The 15,416-nt window shown below is 37.6% G+C and overlaps 1 protein-coding gene across 1 annotated transcript in view; it reads right to left on the bottom strand.

Annotated features, from left to right (window-relative positions):
* Positions 1-1,620: 1,620 nt before the first annotated feature.
* Positions 1,621-15,416, bottom strand: part of becn1 (beclin 1, autophagy related) — a 92,384-nt gene continuing 78,588 nt past the window's right edge. The window contains exons 6-12 of the mRNA XM_081392124.1: positions 14,512-14,648; positions 14,125-14,319; positions 12,458-12,604; positions 12,120-12,269; positions 6,711-6,771; positions 2,313-2,455; positions 1,621-1,958 (exon numbers count right to left, since the gene is read on the bottom strand). Of these exons, the coding sequence (XP_081248250.1) occupies positions 1,790-1,958; positions 2,313-2,455; positions 6,711-6,771; positions 12,120-12,269; positions 12,458-12,604; positions 14,125-14,319; positions 14,512-14,648 (1,002 nt within the window). The 3' untranslated portion in view covers positions 1,621-1,789. The remainder of the gene's footprint in view (positions 1,959-2,312; positions 2,456-6,710; positions 6,772-12,119; positions 12,270-12,457; positions 12,605-14,124; positions 14,320-14,511; positions 14,649-15,416) is intronic.

The raw sequence follows: 15,416 nt of genomic DNA, 5'->3' as shown, positions 1-15,416 counted from the left end.
TTTAAAGTCCAGGTACAAGTCAATGCACAGACTTTTCTTTGCACACTGAACATGGGTCGGAGCTATTAATTTTGAACTCTCAAAGTGCTCCAGATTAATGAAAAAAATCCTGTGGGAAACACAGTATATGAAAAAATAAAGTCTTAGAAAAAATAAAAATCTAATTATCTTATTAAAATACTTGCTTGTAAAAAGTGTTTTCTTCAGCCATGATCAGGATTTTACCACCTCTGCCTCGTTTTGAGCCAAGAAAAACCTTGAATTCTCAATGGCCACCACCTGCAAAACCATTCCCTTTTTGGGGGTTGTCTTGCTGTTGCCTCTCCAGTGCACTTGTCACTTTCATTTGCACCAAAGCAAGTGAAACTGATTCACTATCACTTATGCTACCTAACTGGACAGATTGATATCCCTGAAGTTTATTTGACGGTGTTATACTGTGATGATTAAGAGTTCCCTTAATATTTTTTGGAGCAGTGTATCTCTGATAATAAAGTCTATCTTCTGGCATCAAAACCCCAATACTATGAGAGGGGTTTTTTTCACTAACTTTTATAATTGATAACATAATTTAGTGAGAAAATGTAATTGTAATGAACATATGCCGAATTTGTTGCTATTTTTTACATATGCAAGTAGAAATCAGCTTCATGGTCCAGGCCCCAGACCTCTCTCAGCCGCATTACAGTTCTTCCTCACAAATTATTTTCAGATATTTCAAAGGGCCTTACAGCAAAAAACAGCAAAATAATTTTTCATCAAAGTGTAACATGGTGAGTAACATGGTTTTGACAAATGGGGGGTGTCAGTGGGGTGGCCACAGTTTTTTAGGAGTGGCCATGGCCCCCACTTGGAGGCACAACTGCTTGGGCAGTTTATATGGAAGATGGCTAAGAAAGTAGTTCTACACACAAGAGCATTTTAAGGACAAAAACTTGAAAAATGTCTTGTGTGGAAACTAAATTATAAGCAGAATAATTTATGCTGGACTTTATTGATTTATTGACACTTTGCGTCATGGCTGAAATACCACCTTGGTGTGCATTATTTTTCAATAATTCAATGTTCCTTTGAGCAATAATATCATCATCAGCCCATTCACAGATGCCTACAATGAAAAAAAGATCACTGAGCAATTATAGCTTCATCAGCCCATTCACAAATGCCTACACTGAAAAAAAGATTATTATCATTAAATTTACTTAAAGTTTAAAAATGTTTATTGTTATTTTATAGTTACAATGGATATACACAATTACCATGAGTATTTCTAAATCTATACAGTATTTGTATATTTTCTTACCTTGGTGTGATTACAAATACTAGCCTATTTAGCTTGTGATGTTTCTAAAAATGTAAGTTGCTTTGACTGGACCTGTTTCTGTATTTGAACTTAGCCCTATATAAACAAGATGTTAATGAACTTGAAACATATCTACGTACATGGCTGAGTAAGAATAACCCCATTTACCCCCATTAACTCCCATTAAAGTTCCACACTTGACTCCTGGGGAGTTCTAGACAAGGAAACATTCAGGTATAGGCTAAAAACCATCCCTCCAACCCCTGCTCACCCCGAATACTCCTGACGCTCATGAAATATACCACCAGTTACACAAATTCACATTACTGGTATTTTAATAGTTAATTTATTCCATTTTCTGTTTTCTAACAAAATGATTGTGATTGAAGTTGAGTTTACTCAAAAAAGGTACATTCCCATCCTAGTACTGTGAAGATCTCATGTGGTTTCCTCTCGTCATGGATCAGGTAAGAGTCGAGATCAAATCTAGCGGTTGTAAAACTGCGAGGAGACCCAGGCCAGACCCCACTTCAGGTTAGTGAGCATGAACTTGAGGGCTTTGGTCCACTGTTCCTCTGAGTTAAACTGAGTCTTAATAGAGTAAGAACCTCCACTGCCACCTGTGTCCTCAATCTTTCCTTTGTCCACATCCATTCTAAATACAGGAGACAAACAGAAAGTGTTTGGAAAATCATGCTCTTAGATAGAGCTTTAAAACTGTGTTGCTAAAGTCATAGATATTGGTACATAACACAGAACATCTCAAAATCACCAAATATTGGCAGATTAATTGGTCTTAGCAAAAAACAAAAACATGTTTACCACTATCTATGACTAATTAATAGCCTGATAGAAGGTCATTTTGAGATTATCAATGTTCCCAACAACCATCCTCGCTTGGCTGATTAAGTTAGCTTTCCCTTGTACTAGATACAATTATATCTTCCAACACCCTGGTGATCTATAATGAATTTTTTTAAATATAAATTTGTCTTCTGGACATTCTTACCTGTATGGCAGACAGAAGCCTGTGTCACCCTTCTCCACCTCCTCTTTAAACTGCTGGACACAGTCAAGGAAGGCCACCATTGCATGGTCAAATTTATTATCCCAGAAAAAGCGCAGACCACCTGAGCAATACAATGGCAACTCCTACAAATGGAAACAGAAGCAAAACTATGCTGATGATTGGACTTGTACATTTCCTCCAAGTCATTTGTAAAGGACAGTGTCTTCCTGATAATTAAATCAATCCCACTAAGAAATGCAATTCACCTTTTCATGTACATTTGTTTTACTTTGGCTTTTTAGTTTTTACTTTCTAGAAATGTACAGTAGTTTTGGCAAATTGATTGATGGTCTATGCTCACATGAGATGAAGGCTCCAGTCTTATCACTATTCTAGAATAAACTTTTTTTTCAACACAAAAGGCCCTCTATCTTCTTGATGGCTGCTATGTAGAGATTACCAGCTAACAATTGCTCACTGTAGTAATGTGAAAGGTACCAATATTTTGGTATCAAGTTAATACTAAATATTAGACTAAAAAGATATAACCATCTCTTCTTTTTGTATGCAACAAGAAAGTTATACATCAGTTCTCTTGGCCCGAGCTCATCTCAGATGATCCAAAACACAGTGTAATTGTGTGATGCGGTCAGATGAGTCCACGTTTCAGCTTGTTTTGGGGGAGAAAAACAGGCATTGAGTTCTCAGTCCCAAAAATGAAAGGGACCATCCAGAATTTCATCAGCGACAGGTGCAAAAGCAAACGTCTGTCATGGTATGAGGGTGCATCAGTGCAAACGGCATGGGTGACTTGCATGCGTACCACTGACGTTGAGGCATATATTGGGATTGTACAGAGACATTTAATGGTATCAAGATGACATCTTTCCTGGAAAGCAAGACAATGCCAGGCCTCATTCAGCATGTGCTACAACAGAGTGGTTTTGTAGACACTCTACACCATAGAGTAGATGTGCTTGACTGGCTACCTGCAGTCCAGTTTTGTCTCCTACTAAAAATGTATGGCCTACATGAAAAGTGAATCAGACAATGACAACCACAGACAGTTGACTGTCTTGTATCAGGCGAGACTGGGCAAAAAAATCCACTTGCAAAACCACAACAATTAGTTTCCTTAATTCCCAAACTATTAAAAAGTGTAATTAAAATGAAAGGTGATGTGACAGTAGTAAACATGCCTCTGTCCCAACTTTTTGGGAGTGTGTTGCAGCCACCAAAAATCACAAATGTTCTTGATTTGGGGTTGTAGCTTAAAATGTTCCCAGCGTTACTCATCGTAATTGCATTTTTACTAGTAAGAATTAAATTAGAGAGCTCTACAATTCAATTCTTACTAGTAAAAATTACAATTAGAAAGCTCTACAAATAGTAACCATTACAATTGGAGAATTCTCTAATTCAATTATAAACTAGTAAAAAAAACTAAATAAAATAAAATAAAAAGCATTAAAGATGGAATAGAATAAATATATAATTGGAATTGCAGAGCTTTGTTATTGAATTTGTTCAAAATATGTACAAACTCAAAAGAGTATGCGATTTTGGAATCAACCGTTTCATGAATGAATGATTCAATAAATCCCTCATTAAGAATGAATCACTTATTGGGCTGCAAACTACTGGTGGTTTAAGACAGGCCTAAACCAGCTAGCACAAAAACACAATCAGAAAAACATCACCTTATTTTTCTCCTTCTAGTAATGGAACAAGAGGTGAAAACCCTGCTGGGGGAAAGGGGCCATTGAATATATACAAAATGCAAGGATGCAGCTCTGGCGCCTCTGCGCCTTTAGGGTATTCGCATCATGAACAACATCGACGACAGGTTCTGGCTCATTCGCATCAAATGGCGGTTCAGCATCGAGGTATCATTCTCGCCCACATGAAAAAGTTGGGGTTATGGCTAAACATCAAATAGAGTGTGGTTGCTTCACTTCAGAGGACCACTTTTCTAGCCGTGCTTTGGGACTCAGTGTCGATGCAGGCACACCTCTCCCCTGCAAGCATCAAATCAATCTTTTCGGACATAAAGAGAATAAAGCTAGGCCAGTCACTCAACTGTGAAACAGTTTCAGAGACTGTTGGGACTGATGGCAGCAGCGTCCAATGTGATACTTTGGCCTGCTGTACATGAGACCCTTGCAGTGGTGGCTCAGGACCAAAGGGTTTTCCCTGAGGGGCAACCCATTTCGCATGATCAGGGTCAAACGCAATGCTTATGTGGAAAAAAACATGGTTCCTGTCCCAAAGTCTTGGGGAGCAATTCTGGAAAGTCGCTCGACTCAAGGTCTTTGGAAGGGTCATCATCATGTTTTTCTTGCTCTAAAGAATTTCCTCACAGACCTCAGGGGCCATCATGTGTTTATCTGCACAGACAATACATCGGTGGTCGCCTACATAAACCATCAGGAGGGTTTGATCTGATTTTGGTGGTCAGAATTGATGGCACCCCTGATAAATATGATCAAAAATGGCTGTAAAAAATAAATCTGCATTGTTTATCCTTTTGATCTTTCATTCAAAAAATTCACAAAAATCTAACCTTTCATTGAAGTAAAAGAATTGAAAGTGGGGGGTAAATCACATTATAAAATAAATGTTTTTCTCCAAAACACGCTGGCCATAATTATTGGCACCCTTGTTATTAAATACTTTTTGCAATCTCCTTTTGCCAAGATAACTGATCTGAGTTTTCTTCTATAATGCCTGATGAGTTTGGAGAATAACTGACAAGAGATCAGAGACCATTCCTCCATACAGAATCTCTCCAGATCCTTCAGATTCACAAGTTCATGTTGGTGGTGCTTCTGTTCAATTCACTCCACTCATCAGGTCAGGGAACTGGGACGGTCATGGCAGAAGCTTCGTTTTGTGCTCAGTTAACCATTTTTATGTTGATTTTGATGTTTGTTTTGGACCGTTGTCCTAATGGAAGATCCAACCACGGCCCATTATAAGATTTCTAGCAGAGACAGACAGGTTTTGATTTTTTATCTGTTGGTATTTGCTAGAATTTATAATACCATGTATCTGAACAAGATGTCCAGGACCTCCAGCAAATAAATAGGCCCACAACATTAAAGATCCAGCAGTATATTTAACCGTAGGCATAGGGTACTTTTTATCCCTGTTTGCACCAAACACATCTGGTGGGTTTGCTGCCAAAAAGCCCTTTTTTTGTTTCATCTGACCACAGAATCCGGTCTCTTTTGAAGATCCAGTCGTGTCTGACAACTGAATATGCTGGAGTTTACTTTTGGAGGAGCGAGGAGGATTTTTCTTGAAACCCTCCCAAACAACATGTGGGGATGTAGGGATTGTTTGATAAATTTTTTTTAGGCTTTCTGACCCCAAGACTCAAGTAATCGCTGCAATTCTCCATCTATGATCCTTGGAGAGTCTTTGGCCACTCAAAATTTCCTCCTCACCGTCCATTAAGACAATATAGACACACGTCCTCTTCCTGGCAGATTCGTAACATCTTTAGTTGATTATAACTTCTTAATTATTTCCCTGATGGTCAAAATGGGGATTTTCAATTCTTTAGCTATTTTCTTACTCATTGTGATGGATGATTAAGGGAATTTGGCCTTTGTGTTTCCTCATATTTAAACTCCTGTGAAACAAGAAGTCATAGCTGGACAATTTCATGTTCCTAGTCACCATGGTGTGCTAAATAAAGGTAAATATTAATGGGAATATACTTCAGAGATATTTTTCTCATAAAAAATTCTAGGGGTGCCAATAATTGTGGCCGACGTGTTTTGGAGAAAAACATTTATTTCATAATGTTATTTACCCCCCAATTTCAATTATTTTACAATGAAAGGTTAGATTTTTGTGAAGGAATTTTTTGAAGGAAAGATCAAAAGGATAAACAATGCAGGTTTATTTTTTTACAACCATTTTTGTTCATATTTACCAGGGGTGCCATCAATTCTGACCACCACTGTATGTGCACATGCTCTCTTGCAAAGTGTTTATGACATGCAGCTGTGCACTAATCTCATCAGTATAAATTCAGTATTTTTTTTAACCAAGCTCAAAATTTGTGGGATGTGTGATGTCACAAGAGCAAGATCTAAACACGATTTAAAAAAGATTGCCTCTAAAGCAAGACAAAGGCACCTAGCTTTACAACGTCACACCAATGGATTGCTAAATTTGACTGGTATAAGAAATGACCGCTGAAATTTTGTACTCTCTCTCAAACCATCCTATTACACTTTATACTACTTATAAAGTCCAAGGCCACTGTTGTATTCACCAAAGAATCCATTTACCAGGTGCTCAAAAACTCAAGTTGTGCACCTGTAAAATATATATTTTTTTATTTTATATTATTATATATTAATACAGTTTAAATGTGGCACTTACCTTCGACTTATCTGTGAGAGATTCCAAATATGAATGGTTTCCATAAGGAACTAGTCGATATCTACAAAGAGAACAAACCATATAAGAAATCTGTATAAATTACGTTAATCGTGTAGGCTTCACAATGGCTTGGATATTATGCTGCTTACACTGGATGCATTGCGTTGCCAACGGTAAATATCCTTTCTATTTCTGATGTACTACATGTTTGTAATTTGAGCTAATAAGAGGCCAAATAGGTCTGGAATGTGTAAAGCTTTCAAGCTACATTTATCAGAACAGTTTAACTTGAATTTTCTGTTATCTTTTCACTTTTATTTTACCTCTGTCACAACTTTTTTAAAGTGTGTTTCAGCCATCAAAATGTGTTTATATTTACAACACACAATTAATTTGGCCAGTGAAAACATAGAATTCTTTTCTTTGTACATTTGTCAGTTAAATATAGGTTCAAGAGAATTAACCAACCACATATTCTTGATTTTGTTGCATTTTACAAAATGTCCCAACTTTTCTGGAAATGGGGTTGTAAATATTACTGGGGAAGATAGCATTATGACCTCTGCTCCAAAAATTGTTGAGAGCACTTTTCAGCACGTCATTCACACACTTCACAGAAGCCAAAGCCAGTAGCAGCATTGCCTTGAAAGAAAGCACTATAGGGTAGACCCTTAGGGCTTTCAGCAGTGTCAGTGTTAATGTCAGATCCCAAGTGGGAAGAGTAGCAAGTGGTGCGGATCTCAATGTGCTTTTTCTTTTTAATCCAGGTTTAGTTTGACCATGAACAATGCACTATCACTTTAATTCAGCGTGTGCTGCACAGCAAAAATTTACTAATAATAATGAATAACGATCACTGCATGGCACAGATCCTACAGCGTTCTGGCCATGACACATCCGTGTGCAGTTTGAATGCTCTAATCTGTTAGCATGGGCACAGAAAAAAATATGATCCAAAATTCCTCCACAACAATGTGAGAGACTGATAGTCATACAGAAAATGATTCAAGTTATTGCTGCTAAAGTTGATTTTAAAAGCTACTGAATTATAGGGTCTACTTAGTTTCACTAAGTAGAAAAGAAAAATAACTAAGAAAAAGAAAAAGAACTAAGAAAAAGAACTCTATTTTTGTTAAACAAATAATGACACGTTGTAATATGTCTGATATATACAGTGAGGAAAATAAGTATTTGAACACCCTGCTATTTTGCAAGTTCTCCCACTTAGAAATCATGGAGGGGTCTGAAATTGTCATCGTAGGTGCATGTCCACTGTGAGAGACATAATCTAAAAAAAAAAATCCAGAAATCACAATGTATGATTTTTTAACTATTTATTTGTATGATACAGCTGCAAATAAGTATTTGAACACCTGAGAAAATCAATGTTAATATTTGGTACAGTAGCCTTTGTTTGCAATTACAGAGGTCAAACGTTTCCTGTAGTTTTTCACCAGGTTTGCACACACTGCAGGAGGGATTTTGGCCCATTCCTCCACACAGATCTTCTCTAGATCAGTCAGGTTTCTGGGCTGTCGCTGAGAAACACGGAGTTTGAGCTCCCTCCAAAGATTCTCTATTGGGTTTAGGTCTGGAGACTGGCTAGGCCATGCCAGAACCTTGATATGCTTCTTACAGAGCCACTCCTTAGTTATCCTGGTTGTGTGCTTCGGGTCATTAAGACCCAGCCTCGACCCATCTTCAATGCTCTAACTGAGGGAAGGAGGTTGTTCCCCAAAATCTCGCAATACATGGCCCCGGTCATCCTCTCCTTAATACAGTGCAGTCGCCCTGTCCCATGTGCAGAAAAACACCCCCGAAGCATGATGCTACCACCCCCATGCTTCACACTAGGGATGGTGTTCTTGGGATGGTACTCATCATTCTTCTTCCTCCAAACACGTTTAGTGGAATTATGACCAAAAAGTTCTATTTTGGTCTCATCTGACCACATGACTTTCTCCCATGATCATCCAAATGGTCATTGGCAAACTTAAGACGGGCCTTGTGGTTTAAGCAGGGGAACCTTCCGTGCCATGTATGATTTCAAACCATGACGTCTTAGTGTATTACCAACAGTAACCTTGGAAACGGTGATCCCAGCTCTTTTCAGGTCATTGACCAGCTCCTCCCGTGTAGTTCTGGGCTGATTTCTCACCTTTCTTAGGATCATTGAGACCCCACGAGGTGAGATCTTGCATGGAGCCCCAGTCCGAGGGAGATTGACAGTCATGTTTAGCTTCTTCCATTTTCTAATGATTGCTCCAACAGTGGACCTTTTTTCACCAAGCTGCTTGGCAGTTTCCCCGTAGCCCTTTCCAGCCTTGTGGAGGTGTACAATTTTGTCTCTAGTGTCTCTGGACAGCTCTTTGGTCTTGGCCATGTTAGTAGTTGGATTCTTACTGATTGTATGGGGTGGACAGGTGTCTTTATGCAGCTAACGACCTCAAACAGGTGCATCTAATTTAGGATAATAAATGGAGTGGAGGTGGACATTTTAAAGGCTGACTAACAGGTCTTTGAGGGTCAGAATTCTAGCTGATAGACAGGTGTTCAAATACTTATTTGCAGCTGTATCATACAAATAAATAGTTAAAAAATCATATATTGTGATATCTGGATTTTTTTTTTTAGATTGTGTCTCTCACAGTGGACATGCACCTACGATGACAATTTCAGACCCCTCCATGATTTCCAAGTGGGAGAACTTGCAAAATAGCAGGGTGTTCAAATACTTATTTTCCTCACTGTATTATCTGAGGTTGTATTTACCTAATTTTAGGACCCGCTAATGACCAGACAATTTTTTTGTTTATTATGTACTAATGCGTAAAACAATATATTCAAAGAGAGTGTACGTACTTTTTCACATGACTGCATGTGTTACATTATTTTAGCATCAGGGTTTGACATTAACACCTGCCAACCAGTCAAATGAGGGATGAAAATCCACCATGGTGGGTAAGGCATAGCAACACACTTAAAAATTTGGCAGGATATGATTCATCAATTATATTCTATCACTTTGCATGGCATCGCTATCAGAGCTCTACCCATAAAAGGAGTCTCAAACATTAGAAAAACAAAGCACAAAGAGGGTCGCACTCTGACAGAAAAGCAGTGCAGAGGCGTGTCTTTAAAATTCAAACACATTGTTTTCTATGACTGTATGCACAACAGCAGCACCACTCAGCGTCAGTCCGCAGTGCCCAACTATGACTCCAGCTGTTCAAAATCATGCCTCGCCAGAGCGTCACATTATTTCCATTAAAATACAACAAATTGGAACAAATATATGTATGTATTGACTTCACCCGAGAAGATTGTGTATAGTGCATTTTTCAGTAACAGGTTTGTTTTTGTGGCTTGAATAATATAGTGTTTCATATAAAGAAATAATATAGATCGCCCATTCTATTTCCGTTTGCACTGTTTTTAGTTTAGAAACCCTATTGTAATTGTTAGAATTTCCAAGGCTCAGCATTCTCCCCTAAAAGTGATCAGGCAGACCAAGCAGTAAGTCATAGAGACTTGAAAGTTTGAGGGATGTTAGTAGCCACCCCCATCTACAACGTTCACCTAGGCATACAACGTTCATGTTTCTCGAAAAACACTGTCGCAATCGACCAGTGAAGATCGAGCGGCTGTCAGAGAAGGTAAACAAAGGCCAATCGGAAACGAAACTCACTGATCCTGTTTGAATCACGACCCTAGAGGCCTGTGCGAAATTAGAAAGAAACCGGCCACCGAGGGTGCCTTCGCGCTTTTCAAGTGCGTAAAAAGGATTGTATATCACGTGATTTTTCACACATTTTCCACACATGCCCACGACATTCATACCATATGGCAGAACTCATCTTTCTGAGCAACTTTGCCTCTTGGACCACTGCTGTCAATCGAATCGTTCATTAAATATTTGAGAATAAAAAAATAAAAACACTTTTGCAAACTAGTCCTAGGTTTTTCACTTAACCTCAATAAAATCACTGCAGTAAAATTCTCTAGACTCTTTAGGCCAATAATCATAAAAACAATTGTTGAACTTTACCCTTTGGATATCTGTAACGTTTAGTCATTTAGAAAATGGGCATGGCAAAATATACTCAAAAGCCTATAAATCCAAAACTAAAATGCTATACTTTACTTTAGGTGAGCTTATGCGAAATATGATCCTAAACAAGCCCGCACATTTTTATGGAGATCAGACCATAGGTGGCACTATAACAGAACTTTTCCATTCCATTGATACTACTTTATTTTTTAAGTGAACTTTTGGAGATTAGATTCACTATTATTGACTGCCACCTTGAACTTGAAAACGTGATTAAAGAATGACGTGACCAGTGTGCGATAATCCTGCCTGTGAGATATCCAAGGCACGGCGCTTCCAGACTTCTGTGCGACTTCCGCCGGAACCCTAGGAGACAATTGAGAGGCCACTTTTTCCAGCCCGTTTTCAAAGTCTGCAAGACTTTTGGGCAAAAAGCGCCCTAGTGTCTACATGCAGGTATACTCATGGAAATTATATGAGATAATCATAATTATTGTAATTATAATAATTAAATGGTATCTGCAAACATGTTAATAGTTATTAGGCAATAATTAATTATTGGAGAAGTTCATTATAAGATGATTAATTTGGGGCTTTCACGATTCCTCGATTAAATTTGAGCGCTCGACTTGAAAAAAAATCCTCAATTTAAATTTTCCAATGTTGATTAACTGGCAAAATGCTGTAAGTGGCACAATCCATGGAAGAGCAGCATGAACCACATTATTAGACCGTATTCTAAGGCTGCACAATATATTTAAGCCACATTGGGATTTTTAAATGGTTTTGTGCTATTGTGAAATCACAAACACTATGATTCAATTAAATTTATACATGCGCTGCAGTTTTTACAGTAAATTTTTTACATGCCGACAGGACAAGTTACATGATTCTTCCAGTGCCTCAGAGTGGCTCTGTTCATAGTAAATGCTGCTCCACACAAACTCAGTTTCTGCATGTGCTGTTCGTTTGGCTTTCCAATAATGTGCATTTGGGAACGCATTTAAAGTCTGATGCGCTTTGGGTTTCATAACGAAGCGTTACACTTATCATTTTCATGCATTTTTACTGATTAGACTAATTGGCGTTCATGAAAAGACCAGGTGTAAATGCACTCTAATTGTGTCTGAAGAGGTTTAATGGGATCTGAAAGTGATTCTTAAAGGTCTGCTGAGGTCTAATGCAGTTTGATGTGGTCTAATGTAGACTAAATTGGTTGGTCTGATTTTTGACTGATTTCCTGTTTGTCTTGATGTAAAAACTTCAAGCTTTTAAAGTATTTGAAACTTTCAGACAAGACATCAACATTTTTACACAAGCTTTATCTATCTAGTAAAAAATGTTTCTTATCCAAGCACCTCTGAAAGCAAAGTCCCATCTTGTTTGCAAGCGCATGCAGCAGAAGTACAGTTTGACCCCAGGCTGCATTAATTTCATTCCATTCCACTGGTACGCTGGGTAATCTGCCCAGGCGGAAGTTATTTATTGTTCCAAACTGCCCACTGTGCCTGAGAAAGAAAAGAAAAAGAAAAAAGAAACCTTAAAATGTTTATATGCATAATTTTAACCAATTCAGTTTTGCATATAAATACATATAAATTATCGGCTTATTCAATGTGCACATATTTCTGTTTTGATGCCGAAACTTGTTCCTAAAATATTAATTAAAACAGGTTTTTATAAAGAGATATGAAACCAGATATGAAAGGTGGAATTGAAAACGTTGGTCTTCTTGAGTCTGTCTAGCTGAATCTGACAGTAACGCATCTGATTGTCCACACTCTTAAGATCATCATCCAACTCCAGCTGCTGTCTCTTAAACTCACAGTACTCCTTCTGATACCTGAGACAAACAAAGATGACAAAATGTATTTACCTGGAAACTGACAACAAAAAAAAAAAGTTAAAAAGTATTTAAGAGGAACTTTTTTTCTTTTTCTCGAAAAAACATGGTCAATGCACTACAAAAATGCTGTAACAACTTAAATTATATTGTACTGTATATGACATGTTTTAGATTTAAAATGGCTAACTTCAACTTCACCTGATTTCAATCTGATCTTGACAGTTTGAGCAGTAAATTTGAGCAAGGACTGCATTATGAATGTTTCACAATACAGTGTGTGCAGAATTATTAGGCATGTTGATTTTCTGATCATATATTTTTTCCAGGTCCATTTTACCAATTCCAAACCTCATTAATCTTAATAAAAACTACTATTTATTTTGTATTTAATCATTTATAAGTGATATATAATTGTTCATGAAGGCTGGAAATGAAAAATGCCTAATATTCAGGTGTGCAGAATTATAAGGCACGTTTTCTTTAACAGATAAAATAAGCCAAAAAAAGAGTTTTAACTAGGACTGAAAAGTCAAAAATTATTAAATGCCCATGAGAAGGATGCAATTGGACAGTGAAATGCTCATTGGGTCAGCAGGGTCAGACAAAAACAGGTGGAGAAGAAAAGACATGTTAATTGCAAAAGAATTAAGGTGAAGAATTAAGTGTGGAATCATCAGGAACCAATTAGTCTCCAGGGCCACCATTTTTCAGAACTGCAACCTACCTGGAGTCTCCAGAAGTGCAAGGTGTCAGGATCTCAAAGACTTAGGTTAAGTAAAGAATCCTAAAAAATGACCCCCACTTAATAAGAATCACAAGCTGAAGTGTAGTAAAATATATATATTTTTTATAGGCTTTATAGACAGACAGATTAAGAGCGACTCTTGAAGGACCAGCACCACATCCTCTTGTACCACTGTTTGAAGAATTCATCTTCCAGAATCTGACAGTAAGTTTTGGGGGTTCATTTTTAGTCCATCTCTGCAAAACGGACTTCAGGGTAGGAGATGGACTAAAATGAACTCCCAAAACTTACTACCAGATTCTGGAAGATGAATTCTTCAAACAGTGGTACAAGAGGATGTGATGGTCCTTTAAGAGTCACTCCCAGTCGGTCTATCTTTTTGGCTTATATTATCTGTAAAAGAAAACGTGCCTAATAATTCTGCACACCTGAATATAAGGCGTTTTTCATTTCCAGCCTTCACAAACAATTATATCTCACTTATAAATGATTAAATACAAAATGAATAGTAGTTAAGATTAATGTGGTTTGGAATTGGTAAAATGTGCCTGTAAAAAAAAATATGATCAGAAAATCAACGTGCCTAATTATTCTGCACGCACTGTGTACAAGCTTTGCAAAGAGGCTGTAAAGGAGGACAACAGCAGTTGTGCTGTAGTTGTGTCCCTCTCACATACTAAATGCTAGCATTGCCCTAGGGAACAGGGATTCCTCTATTATAATAAAAAAAGAATGATATGACTCCATTGTAAATATTATAATTCATATGTACTGAAGTTCTTCTGTGTCCATCAGCTGGCTGTAGTTTCGTCCCTCGGACAGCTCTTTTGCCACAGCTTCACGCTGACCCTCAATGCTCTCCAGTTCCTGGATCAAAGATTCCTCTTCTTGTTTCAACTGCTGCAGTGCATTCAGTAGACTGGCCTCCTCCTCTTTTGGTAGCTGAGACAGCAACTCTAAACAGCTCCTGACAATTCAAAGCCAATTGAGTGACCCACTGGAGTCAATGATGTCAATCATGTATTGACTAAAAAGGTTTAATGACAAAAATGATGATACAAACCCTAGCACAAAAAAAATTAACACATCCCACTCACAGAAAAAGAAAGAAAAACAGTTGTTTGTTACTTGACATGTTTTGAGCGACAGTGATACTAACTTGTAATTCTGGCACTCATTCTCAGTGATGTTGAGTTGTGTGTCGAGATGGTCCAGGAGTGTGTCAGTGCATTCCTCACACAGTGGGTGATCAATATCTGTCTGACCAGACATGATGTCAAACAGATCGCTTGTCACCTACAGGAAAAACACACATACAGAAAGAAGGATCTATTCTGATACATCCATCTAATTCACCCAACCTATACTGCTTGAACAGGGTTCTACCCTAGAATTCCAAAAAAACCTTTATGCCGAAAAGGTTCTACAAATTATACCCCTAGCACAAGTTTCATTCCTGAATAAAATAAACTCAATGTTTTTGCCTGTTTAATAGCTTTATTAGAAATGTATCTCTTTAAGCCATACGTTTTATCTATTTATTAATGAATGCTTTATTAGTCTGCTATTTATTTAACACATTAACAAGCATGATTGAAAGTTCTTCAGCTGTCATGTCAAAAGACGCCATACAGCTCTTACACTGATGAGTAACAGGCTCATATGTCATTTAATGATTCTATGTGTCTATGAAACAGATACATGAAATAATCACCATAAACACCAAACAACTTGAACGTGTAACTATGCTACGCTGATAATTTCGCAGAGACATAAATTGTGCCACATTTCAGGCACATGCTTTTTGCACAAGTGATTACAGAGCTTGCATACACCGCATTTTAAACTCCAACTGTTATGGATGTTAGTTTGAGATTAACAGCTGAGAAAACAAGGGTCTCCTCAGACAAACCTTGTCTTTGATGACTTACATGTTTATTTGAAGAAGCAAAAAAAAAGAAAGGTGGTTTACTGTATTGTCCAGGTCTTGATTTAGTTTTTTTTTTTTTTTTTTTTTTTCTGGCATGATTCCCTAAAATCTATTAATAACTGCTGTGGATTGAT

Source organism: Scardinius erythrophthalmus (assembly GCF_964197995.2).
Source record: "Scardinius erythrophthalmus genome assembly, chromosome: 18".
NCBI lineage: Eukaryota > Metazoa > Chordata > Actinopteri > Cypriniformes > Leuciscidae > Scardinius > Scardinius erythrophthalmus.
The sequence above is the reverse complement of the archived record's forward strand: the minus strand, read 5'-3'. Positions and strand labels throughout refer to the sequence as shown.